The sequence below is a fragment of the Pimephales promelas genome, chromosome 17 (genome assembly GCF_988280905.1).
Source record: "Pimephales promelas chromosome 17, fPimPro1.hap1.1, whole genome shotgun sequence".
Lineage (NCBI taxonomy): Eukaryota > Metazoa > Chordata > Actinopteri > Cypriniformes > Leuciscidae > Pimephales > Pimephales promelas.
The window spans coordinates 27,466,099-27,478,146 of record NC_142785.1 but is presented as its reverse complement, the minus strand read 5'-3'; the positions used below and the strand labels follow the sequence as shown (position 1 = coordinate 27,478,146).

The 12,048-nt window shown below is 35.4% G+C and overlaps 1 protein-coding gene and 1 non-coding gene across 3 annotated transcripts in view; one reads left to right on the top strand and one right to left on the bottom strand.

The window, feature by feature from the left end:
- Positions 1–99: 99 nt before the first annotated feature.
- Positions 100–170, bottom strand: trnag-ccc (transfer RNA glycine (anticodon CCC)). The gene has a single exon. It is a non-coding gene; the product is annotated as a tRNA-Gly (tRNA).
- Positions 171–1,425: 1,255 nt separating this feature from the next.
- unc13d (unc-13 homolog D (C. elegans)) overlaps positions 1,426–12,048 on the top strand; it is a 17,178-nt gene continuing 6,555 nt past the window's right edge. The window contains exons 1-23 of one of the 2 annotated variants that reach the window (XR_016147124.1): positions 1,426–1,831; positions 3,331–3,375; positions 3,457–3,504; positions 4,212–4,268; positions 4,340–4,447; positions 4,533–4,592; positions 4,826–4,892; positions 5,053–5,230; positions 5,811–5,855; positions 5,956–6,027; positions 6,152–6,221; positions 6,429–6,533; positions 7,781–7,873; positions 8,083–8,183; positions 8,324–8,441; positions 9,416–9,537; positions 9,628–9,718; positions 9,941–9,997; positions 10,110–10,207; positions 10,502–10,553; positions 10,680–10,810; positions 10,948–11,068; positions 11,801–11,953. Coding sequence is in view for 1 of the 2 variants with exons in the window: in XM_039665266.2 (XP_039521200.1) it covers positions 1,769–1,831; positions 3,331–3,375; positions 3,457–3,504; positions 4,212–4,268; positions 4,340–4,447; positions 4,533–4,592; positions 4,826–4,892; positions 5,053–5,230; positions 5,811–5,855; positions 5,956–6,027; positions 6,152–6,221; positions 6,429–6,533; positions 7,781–7,873; positions 8,083–8,183; positions 8,324–8,441; positions 9,416–9,537; positions 9,628–9,718; positions 9,941–9,997; positions 10,110–10,207; positions 10,502–10,553; positions 10,680–10,810; positions 10,948–11,068; positions 11,801–11,953 (2,055 nt within the window). In the remaining variant the exon portion in view is untranslated. The remainder of the gene's footprint in view (positions 1,832–3,330; positions 3,376–3,456; positions 3,505–4,211; positions 4,269–4,339; positions 4,448–4,532; positions 4,593–4,825; positions 4,893–5,052; positions 5,231–5,810; positions 5,856–5,955; positions 6,028–6,151; positions 6,222–6,428; positions 6,534–7,780; positions 7,874–8,082; positions 8,184–8,323; positions 8,442–9,415; positions 9,538–9,627; positions 9,719–9,940; positions 9,998–10,109; positions 10,208–10,501; positions 10,554–10,679; positions 10,811–10,947; positions 11,069–11,800; positions 11,954–12,048) is intronic. The other variant, XM_039665266.2, reaches the window with a different exon arrangement.

Genomic DNA, 12,048 nt, shown 5'->3' with positions numbered 1-12,048 from the left:
TATGAATTATTGCACTTTATCAAGAGCCTCTTTAATATTATTGCTGAGTGGGACCATGTTTAGTAATATTTGTGATTTAATTAGAGGATTAATAAATTGTGCGCCGCCCGGGAATCGAACCCGGGTCGCAAGAATGGGAATCTTGCATGATACCACTACACCAGCGGCGCGTGAGACTTGCGATACAATGCGATGGACAAGAAGGTGCCTTTCCAGTGAGTCCATTTTTCTATTCAATCAGGAATATGTATTTACTGAATTGCTCCAAACATGAAATCCAACACAGTGAACAAGACAACATGCAATATGAATTTTAGTACGACTACAACATGCATACAGTATATTATGCAAAGCAACCTACTACTGTAACGATACCACACATTCAGGATGGAGAGATAAACATAAAATGTAAATAAAAATATATAGTTTTGCTTTAGCGTTGACTAAAGATTTTTAACTTTAATTACATTTTATAAATAAATAAACTGTCAAACATTTACTCCTGCTTTTATCTTTAACTGCGTTTGTGTTTTGTATAGTGTTGTCCAGGCCAGGGTACAAATTCGCATCTTTCTCAACTCCAGAAGTTCTTCATAATGACCACATGATGCCGCTATAACTCTACGCACCGCAGTGCAATCTACAGTACAACCACTGTGGAAGTGAGATTATATTATTATTTTATTGGAGATTTACAACTGTAAATGAAGGAAGGGACAATGTGTTTTTTGTGGTATTTTTCATAAATTACATTAGTGACTAACACTAACACTAGCACTAACATCACAATTTGTCCTGCAGATAACTCAGTCTAACTGATATAACATGTTATCTGTATGCAAAATTATGCTTAACAAAACAAATTTATGCAATAATGCCTCCCTTGGAAATAGTAAAGCATTTGTTCTCTTCAGTGTAGATAATGCAGATGGTTTTTGTTCTAAACTATTTGTGTTTATATTTTTGCCAGTTATATCAGTAGAGACTGAAATAATAACTTAGACCATTTATGAAAAAAGAAAAACCCTTTAATTTACAGTTACTTTTAGGATGTAAATCTACATATAGTCTAGTCATGATATGCTCAGATTAATGAGCAGTCTTTATTTTGAAAAACACATTCTCCCACTGATTCTTCCTAACAGAGAGTTTGCCTACATGTTAGATTCAACACCTTTGTTGCTTTGTGATGCTGAAGATTTTTCCTCTCGTAATGCAAATCAGTGGTATTCTCCAATACTACTGAATGTTATCTGCTAATATTCAGCAGAAGGGATCACACACTGCAAGGACCGTTCACTTCAAATGGTGTGAAGTTAGTGTGCTACAGCTACAGACGGGTGACAGAATGTCAAACCATGGAAAATATGAGAGCAGAGCATCCTGTTTGTTTAAATAGAGACTAAATATGTAAAGATGACGAGTGAGTGGCATAGAGATCTGCATGGTGAGATAGGGAGGAAGATGGAGTGACAGAACAACAAGAGGAGAAGACGTGGTAGCAGTTTCTGCTGTATGAAGAAACAGTTCAGTTGCAGGTCCGACCTTTAACAGGAAACGGCAACTTCCGCACCCTAAATGAAACACTGCTAAACATGAGACGTTTGTGAAGACTCAAGACCATTTAAGCGGCTGAGTCTTTGATAGAGCACTAAAGAAAAGCTGTCGGCATCCTAATTGCATTGCTTGTGTTTCAGAGATCCGAATAACCGTGTGAGGTGTAGGCTATCTCATGTAAAGGATTGGAGGTCAAAAACAGCCGTAAAATATGGTACCAGTCCAAGATGGGGCATCCACACAGGGGGAAAATCTACTTCTTCCTCCTAAAGAGGTTAGTAAAATGCATGGCTGTTTAAAAATCTTTTTTATTGTTATCTTCATAAATTATGTAGTATTTTTAAAATATTAAGCCTGATCTCACATCTTAAGTGTGCATTTATTAGTTTACACATCAGTGCTATATTTTAAAACAAATGTAAAAATAAAATTATAATACTTTTCTAATTACCGTTCAGTTTTGCTGACTTTAATTGAGTGATAATATTTGTACTTCTGCAAAATACTGAAATTTATCACACTATAGGACTGTTTTGAGCTATTAGTAACTGCAAAAAGGTGATTAAAAATGGTACATTTTAACCTAAACTCTTGATGTTAAAACACACAGTGACACACAAACATGGGTTTCCGTGTTTTATGGGGACATTCCAGACATATGGATTTTTATACTGTACAAACTGTATATTTTATCTCCTAACCCTAAGCCCATCACAGAAAACGTTCTGCATTTTTACATTTACAAGAAGCATCACTATGATTTAGTGATTTATTCACTGTTTTCCTCAAGGGGAGTGCTGGTATTGGGGACATGTTGCTGGTATATATACACAATACAGATTAATACAGATCCGTAGATCAAGTGCACAGATCAGGTTGTACATGCTAACCTGATCTGTGCACTTGATCTACGGATCTGTATTAATCTTCTATGTTAATTGTGTACTACTATGTCTTGTAATTTTATGTGTAACTTATGTTTTTGTACCTCGACGCTTTTTTGGCCAGGTCGCCATTGTAAATGAGAATGTGTTCTCAATGTGCTCACCTGGTTAAATAAAGGTTTTATTATTATTATTATATATTCACAATATCACAGGTAATAGCCACAACCACTAGTTTCTTTTCCAGGGCCACATGTTCCTTTATTTCTTTTTCAGTTAGATTAAGGCGTCTTTACTCGCTACACACTAGAAAAACCCTTGATTGTGGGTCACTGTCATGAGGTTTCCTTATTTCTAATAATAAGGAAGTACAGAGAACAGCAGAGACGACAGGCTAATAGGGATGTTCAGTGTAGAGCCTTGCGCATAAGGGTTATTTATGTGAAATGATGTATGTAATATATGATGTAATAATTATTTCATGATCACAGTGTCTATGACTAAAGATTTGTGTTTGAAATCATTCATTCCCATATCAGTCGTATTTGACTCATGGTGATTCTAAGGGTCATGAATTTTTTTGTTGAGGATTTTGGGTTGGTATACACCAGGTCTTTCCCCAATCCTTTCCAGCATGCGGGGTTGGTGTTTCCACACACACATTTACACCTATCTACGGATGATTTAACCTCCAATTCACCCATACTGCATGTTTTTGGATTGTGGCCTCCTGGCTCAGCTGGGACTCGACCTTCTTGCTGAGAGGCGACAGTGCTAACCACTGTGCCGTAGTACTGTAAGAAGTACTGTATTTGGATGTTTTTTTTAACAATGCTTTTGTACATTTATTATCAATTACTTTCTTTGTTTTCTATGTTTATATCTGTAGTCCCACAATGAAAGTGCAGGGTCCACTCGGATCCGACCGAGACAGGTATTGTACGAGTTCTTTCTTTCTTGCTTGCTTTCTTTCTTTGTCATTAAATTTAATTGAAACTCCTGTTCCTCTTTCCAGTCTTCCCCTGCGCGGAGAATTGGCATGACCAGAAAACTAAAAGGAAAGGTAGGAATTATTCCTTCTGTAATCTGGCATAAAAAAAATATATTTTAAGGGATTTTAAACGTGCATCGATGCCACTTGTATTTTCGAATTTAGGAGCAGTGCTGGGTAGATTACTTACAAATTGTTTTCGGTTACCGATTCCAAATTACAAGACAAAAATTGTAGTTAGTGACATAATCCATTACATTTCACCTTTATGGTGACATAATCGGACTACATTAGATGATTAGATGACCTTTGACCTAACTCGTTTATCACATTGATATGAATAGGATAATCTTGTACCATATTGATAAAAAAAAAAATAAATAAATCTACCAAGATAAAAGATTTCATTCTTTGTTATTAATAACATGAAGTGCATTTAATGGGTTTCCCAAACTGGGGTTTGAGATGTAACTTCATGAAGTGTAATGAAAAAAACCAATAAGTAATTAAATAATACAAAAAACACAAAAACGATTTTTAAAAACATTGTATTTGTTTATATGCTTAGTATGGAGAATCAATTAATTATGAATCATTTATTGCGATTGTGAGAATAACAAAAACTAACTGTAATCTGATTACAAGTTTTTAAAAACATGATATAAATTAATTACAAGTACTTAATTTGTGGAATCTGATTACGTAATCAAGATTACATGTAATCAGCAATGAATAGGACATTATTGTAAACCAATTATTATATTTGCTATTTCTCCAAGGATTTCAAAGACTCAGAGAACCCAGAGGAGAGTGAAAAGAGACATAAAGAGAAGGAGGTAATGATTCAGATAACTTCAAGTATTTTCCTGTGAGCGTTGTGAAATAATGACTATTATTGTCCCTGCAGCTCAAACCGCTGTATAAGGAACTTCTGTACACAATCAATCATAGTTTAGGAAGACCACACACAAAAGAGCGATACAGTGCCAAGCAGTTTCAAGACTATATCAGAGAGGTACAACTGGATTTTTTGTAGTTGTTAAAGTATTGCATTTAGCATTTTTTTAATAATTGTGCTTTAAATATTCATTCTCTGACAGGCATTCTCCATGACAGAGGCAGAGCATAAAACCTTGAGTGAAAAAGTCCAGAGCTCGTTGGTAAGAATAATGTCCAAAAAAAGTCTTCTGTTGTCACAGATGAGTAATCTATAAGGTGTGATGTACAGTCAGCTAGTCATTACTGATCAAGACCCCAGGAAAGTATTATGTGTTCTCATCTGCAAACTTGACATGCAACAAGATCGCAAGAAAAGCTTGCCTCTACCGCATACAGTGCCAGTGATGCTATTTTAGCTTGTTGTTTTTTTTATTATATGAATTTCTCCATATAGGTACCAATCTACTGCCTTGTGGTGACCGTGAAACAAGCTAAGGGAATTCTGGGGAAGGACATTAGTGGTATGATCTGCATTTTATTAAACGAGGGTTGTTAAATTTTGCAGTATAGTATAATAAACACAAAAACTTGATTGGATTTTCAGACATTTTTAAAATAACTAATATCCAGACAACCTCTTAGATGTGTCTGACCTTAATTCTCTGTATTTTTTGCTAACAGGATTCAGTGATCCGTACTGCCTGCTGTCGATCCTATATGAAGACAAGGATTCTCATGGAGGTGGATCATCCAATAAACCTCAGAAAGCAGTAGTGCGGGATTCAGCTAAGGGACAGGTGTTGCAGACAACTATAAAGAAACAGACTCTCAACCCCATCTGGGATGAGACCTTCAAACTGTGAGTACGCAAAACCTTCACTCTCAGAAAGAAAGGTCCTAAAGCTGTCACTGGGGCTGTACCTTTTCAAAAGGTACACTTTTGTACCCAAAGGCTGCATATTGGTACCTTAGTGGTACATATTAGCACCTAAAATGTACATATTAACACCTAAAATGGACATATTAGCTCATGAAATGGACATATTAGCACCTAAAATATACATATTAACACCTAAAATGTACAAATTACCACCTAAAATGACATACTGTATTAGGACCTAAAATGTACTCCTGAAATGGACATATTAGCACCTAAAATGTACATATCGGCACCTAAAATGTACATATTAACACTTAAAATGTACATTAGCACGGTAGCACCTAAAATGTACATATTAACCCTTAAAATGTACATATTAGCACCTAAATGTACATATTAACACCTAAAATGTACATATTAGCACCTGAAATGGACAAAAGTTTAAAAGGTACAGCCCCAGTGACAGCTTTTGTACCTTTTTTCTGAGAGTGTTTATAGAAAGTATTTGACTGCCTGTTTATGGATAATTTTTGTCTCAACGCTTGCTCCTCTTTTACAGAGAGTTTGAAGACATCTCAAATGCCAATTTCCATATTGAAATGTGGTGAGTGAAGAGATTTTAAATACTGATTGGATTGTACTGTATAACGGCATGTTTTTAGTATATTTTCATTCTAAATACCTCAGAAATGTTTGTTTTAAAGGGACAAAGATGAGGAGGTGTCACTAGTGCAAAAGTTTGATGAGTTTCGCACAAACATCCATGGACTTAAAAGGTTTGAAACATTTAAGGGCTTTAAAATGAGCTTTTGCAAATTTAAGATAAATATTTAAAAATAAAATTTAACTTAAAAGTAAGGCATTTGATGTAATGCTGAGTGTTCATCTGTATCTTCACAGGATGCTAAAAGATGCAAAAAAAGAGAAAGGCCAGGATGATTTTTTGGGGTATATTGTTCTAAAACTGAAGGTAATCTGCATCACTGGTTAATGACTGCATTATTATGATTTTCAACATATCAGAACGGTATCAAGCCCTGTCCTACGTTAGACACAAATATTGTTAATGCAATATTTAAATAAATATTATAATATGATATTAAGTACAGAAATCTCAATCTCTCATATCTCTGTTGCATGGCATGTGTTTTACTGTATGTATGTGTGTTGTGGGCAGGACCTGCATTGCACAGAGGACACATGGTATAACCTGGAGCCCCGAACAGAGACATACCCAGACAGAGGACAGTGTCATCTTCAGCTGAAATTCATTCATAAAGAGGTGAAGTGCTTTTTCTACTATGTGAATCAGCTGGTCATCATCATGTTGTTCAGTACTTAAAGGAGCCCTATGTAAGATTGTGGCCAAAACTGGTACTGCAATCACTTTCAAATTACCATAGAGTGGTGTATCCCCTCCCACTGCCCCCTGACTTGAGGTTGCCAGATAGCCTGCAGGATCCAAAAGTTTTTTTTTTTATCTGACCCGTTTGCAGCTGTAGCTGTGGTAACTAGAGCAGAGCTGGCAACCCGGATGCCGCAACACTACTGACTTTGTGATTGGTAGATAGGTGGAGGGTGGAGCATCAGACCAAAACACAACATGACAACATCAACACTAGTTGAGGGCTGCAACTTCACTTTTTAAATGACAATATCCTGGCTGGACTACTGTTGTCAGTCATATAAGCATTTGAAATTAACATGATTTCTTAATGTCTAGCGACATATCAGGGACATTTTATGATTATTTGAAATACATTTCTTATACAGCTGCTTTAAAATGGTGATTTTTGTTTGGTTAAGTGGTAAAGATTACAAAAAAAGGATTTTCCACTGTGTTGCAAGTATTTTTTTAAGAAGTGTCATTTTAATGAATGTTTTTTTGTTTTTTTGTTAAAAGTGAAGTGCAACTGTGGGAATGACCACAGCATTGTGGCCTGTAATGTTTGAGAACTGAACCTAAATATTCATGCATGATTATATGACACGGTTATTATCATTAACTAAAATAAAACCAAAACTGTTAATAAACATTGTCAATTGACATAAAACTAAAATATAATATAAATAAGAGATGAAAATGACTAAAATAACTTAAATAAATTTAAGTTGAAGCACTAAAATGACTAACTGGAAATAAATAAGTACTAAAACTAAAATAAAAATAAATTAAATCTAAAAATTAATATTTAAAAAATAATAATAAAAATGACAAAAGCATATAACAAACTATAAACTAAAATTAAAATTAATGCTGAAAATATAAAAATAAATGCAAATATTAATTTAAAATGTGAAAAAACTATAATAGTATATAAATACTGAAATAACTGAATAAGTAAATGACTAACAAAGTTGTAAGAGATAATTAGATTAAAGCGTAAGAAAGACTATTTCTAGACTGTTCTTTCTTGACTCCTTTGAAATAGACCAAAAATAAAGCTAAACCAGAGATGAACTTTGCAACTTGTACACTTCATATATAGTTTATGGACTTGATTGTTGAATCGGAATTATGATTGGCAGAGAGATGAGAACCTGAGTGCTGGACGGAGTCCTTATGTGAACTACTGTGGCATCCTGCAACAATTTGTTCAAGCTCATATCTCTAAACAACAGGTACTGTAAACCTTTAAGAGAGAATTTATGAAAGCTTCTCTAAATTATGAAATATCTTTCTAAAACGGTCACTGTTTGTGTAAGTTCAACAACACTTCCTGCTGCACTATACTGCTTATATACTGTAAAGTTTGAACTCAGCTATTCTTTTCACAATATTTTCTGCATCTCTCTCTCTCTTTCATTCCTACTCTACTCTCACCCCTCAGGACAGTAACCCGTGGAAGGGAGAGTTGTGTGGGGAGGGGACGGCCCTGCTCGAGTACTATGCCAACCAGAATGACATTTCACCTTTCCTCCAAGACTTGGCGTAAGAACATGTCATATATCACTCTTAACATATCTGAACTCCACAGTGTTATTGAGCAGTTTAAATGTAATGAATGGAGTACATGCTGACTGATTTAAATCTGTTTTACATTTGTGTGGGTTGTTTGTGGGGTTAAACAGGAAGTGGGTAGCATACAGCAAACTTTACCAAAACCTGGAGGTGGACTCAACCGTGCTTTTCCAGCAGCTAACCAGTATAGAGTATCACTGGTGCCAACAGGAACTCCCCCACCAGCAGGTTGGTGATTCTTATGTAGTTTTTTAGGCTATGTGATATGAAAGTTGACACATACAGATTTCAGAGTGGGTGTTGATACTGAATTAGAAAGTACTTGCTACATTGCATCCTTAGCAGGGATGTTGCAACAGTGTCACATGATGTGTTCACAGTTTATCACATAAATCATCAGTGTTTTCAACTGATATCTTGTCATCAAATCCAAGAGTCATGTTGTGGTAAAGTCGAGCTGTCTTTGCTGTCAAGAAAGTTGCAAAAATGTTTCATGGCAAACTTGTTGGTGCATTTCTGCAGTTTTTATGTATATATATATATATATATATATATATATATATATATACTGCATATACATAAATACATAGACTACCATTTATATAATTTTTTTTAAAGACAATACTTTCATTTAGCAAAAAATGCATTAAATTGATCAAAAGTGACAATTAACACATTCATGATTCTTGAGCTACAAATCAGCATATTTGAATGATTTATGAAACAGCATGTGACACTGAAGGCTGAAGTTATGATGCTGAAAATTCAGCTTTGCTAATAATTTGAAATTATATTAATATAGAAAACAATAAAAAAAAAAGTTCCAATTTTTTTTTTTTTTTTTTTGGTATTTTTGATCAAATAAATGAGACTTTAAAAACCTCACCAACCCCAGACAGGTATACACATATGCTGTATATATGTGTGTAATATGTACAACATTATACATATATATATATATATATATATAGAAAAAATTATTAAAAATTATTTCATATTTTGTTAATTGTTTTGTGATACTGCAATGAACATGCCAAACTGAGTGGGCATACATTTTTTTGTCTTGAATAAAACCAGTACATTTACCATTTTTAGGTTACCATTTTTAGTTTTTCCAGTGTATTTTGCCTTTTTTTAGCCAGCTAATTTTGATAATCAAGATAACCTTTACCAAGTTTATTGTTTTGTTTGTTTGCTAACAGAAACAGGAGCTAGGTGACTCTCTGCATGGCTTTCTGCAGTATGGGCTCTGCTTAGTGTCCAAATACAGGGACATCTATCCTCCAACCCCTAAAACAACACCACGGCTGCATACACTGCTCAGGTAACACACACAGTGTGTCAATCGTTTCTATGCAGAATCGTTTTTATGCAGAACTCCCATAAAGTACATTTATGTTTTATGTTTACATAGAGTTCTTGTCCAGATTTGTAAGACCCGAGCATTTCAGAAGCTCAATCCTGCTCAATTTGACTTGCACGTTGAGGTCACAGATGCTGTTGTTGTGAGTTTATTTTATATAGATATTACATGTTACACCGCAATAAAATACTTTTTGCACACCAGTCCAAAATAATGTTTTCTATTGTACATGACAACAAACGGGCCAGTTGTGGGACTTTATATGTATGACTCAATTCAATTATTAAAAATTAAACACATTTCAACTAAATATTTGAATGGCTAAAAGTCTTCATCACCTAAAAGCATGTTCCTTTTCTCCCAGAATGGCACCGTAGAGTGGTTTAACATCAAGAAAGGTTTACATCAGCCCATGACCAAGGTGAGAAACCATGCAGATTATTGACATTCATTCTAGATGTATATAGAAAATATAGGCTACTATTCCAATCATTTTGTGTGAGTTTAGGTTCATGATAATTGCTCTTTGACAGGATCTGTTAGAGAACGTCAGCGCCCTCTCTCGGTTGATTGGAGAAGTGCAAGAAGACGTTCGACTCAGTAAAGATGTCTGGAATAAGGTGTTTGTCAGGTAAGAATAATAAACTGTATATATACTAATGCATATATACTATAATTTATAAGGTCGTGTTCTGTTGTAATTTAGTCAGCTCATTATCTCCCAACCATTGACTTTCTTCAGGATGTCGGTGCTGATTATATCTGCGGCTCGTTGGATATTTGCTATAATTTGATATTTGATATTTTTTGGCTATTTTTGTGCCATTTAAACAATGGTCAGTTAATTTGATAGCCATTCCTTTACATCACATCACTGACAAGTAGTCTTTATGACTCTCTTTATAATAAAATACTCTGTTTCCAGTGCTGTGCAGTTGGATGTTTTCACTGTGGTTTACCAAAAACTGGACTCTCTGGTGAGAATCAAGAAATATACATAAAAAACTACTCTGCATTTCGTCTCTGATTAGACTTTTTATGGTCAGTCGATTATTGGTTGTCCCTTAACTGGTGTGTGTGTGTGTGTGTGTGTGTGTGAACAGCTGGCTGATGAGTTGCGAGCTACACTCTCTCAGTTGGAGAATCAAATGGATCAGCCGCTGGCAAACAGCCTGTTTCCTGTGTATCTCACTTTGCAAGCCATCCACAAAGACAAAGCCTTCTTACAAAAAAGGTCAGATGTTTGCCAGTGTTATTATTTAATCAGAATGCATTTTGTTCATAGCCTTGAGAGACCCTTACCACGTTAGTTAAAGTCCTAAAAATGGCTGGGGTATATCACAAACATGACGTATTTGATTTGTCTTATAGAGGGAAGTTACTGCAGCTCACAAATTTCCATGAGGACTTTAGAGATGCTCTCCCATATTGGTTAAACAAAGCCTTTAGCACCACAATGGCGAGGGTGGAAAAGGCTGTGCAAGTGGATCAGGTAAAAACTGATTTATCATTGTTCTTATTAATTCACATTAAAAGGATGGCTCACTTTGAAATGATTTTTTGGTATGTTTTAGCTTACCTCAAGGGCATCCAAGATGTAGGTGTCTTTGTTTCCGCGGTAGTTTCAATTTGGGGTTTTTTTTGGTCAAACTGTTCTTGTCTGTCAGTCATTTAATGCAGGTCTATGGTCACCACCTCAAAGAGCAAGAGCATGCACAGAGAAGTCCATTAAACGTATTGACTCGTAAATGTAAGTACACATTGATGTCCTAAGACACGAAACGAGCGGTTTGTGTGAGAAAACGAACAGTATTTATATCGTTTTTACTTCTTGTTACCACAGCCACAAAGCGCCTGCGCCCACTTATCACTTGGATGTGGCTGTGGTTACAAGAGGTAAAAACGATATAAATACTGTTTGTTTTCACACACAAAGCACTCGTTTCGTGTCTTTGGCCATCAATGTGTCATTAAATCGTGTTTAATTTGGACTTCTCTGTGCATGCTCTTTGAGGTGGTGACCATAGACCTCCATTATATGACTGATATAATGTAAAAATATCAAAATTGAAACTACTGTTCAAACAAAGACACCTACATCTTGGATGCCCTTGAGGTAAGCTCAAACATACCAAAAATTATCCCTTTAAGCAAAAATGTTTATGCCGAAATAAATTGGACAATAAATTGGACATAAATTGGTCTCTCTGTGTGTCTCTTATAGTTGCAGCCACTGCAGACTGGAGCAGTTCCCATCAAGCACAGCTCCTCTGCAGTGGACATTGCTGCATGTTTGCATCCTGTTGCTCAGCTCTGGGAACAGTTGAGCTGGCCTGACCCGGAGGAGGCCTTCATGCTTATGGTCAAACTCACAGAGGTACACACATGCACACTAAAACTGTGGGATACAGTGGATGTGCATTTTACAGTGATCAAATAGCTCTCTCTTAATTTGTGTACATTGTGTGTTAC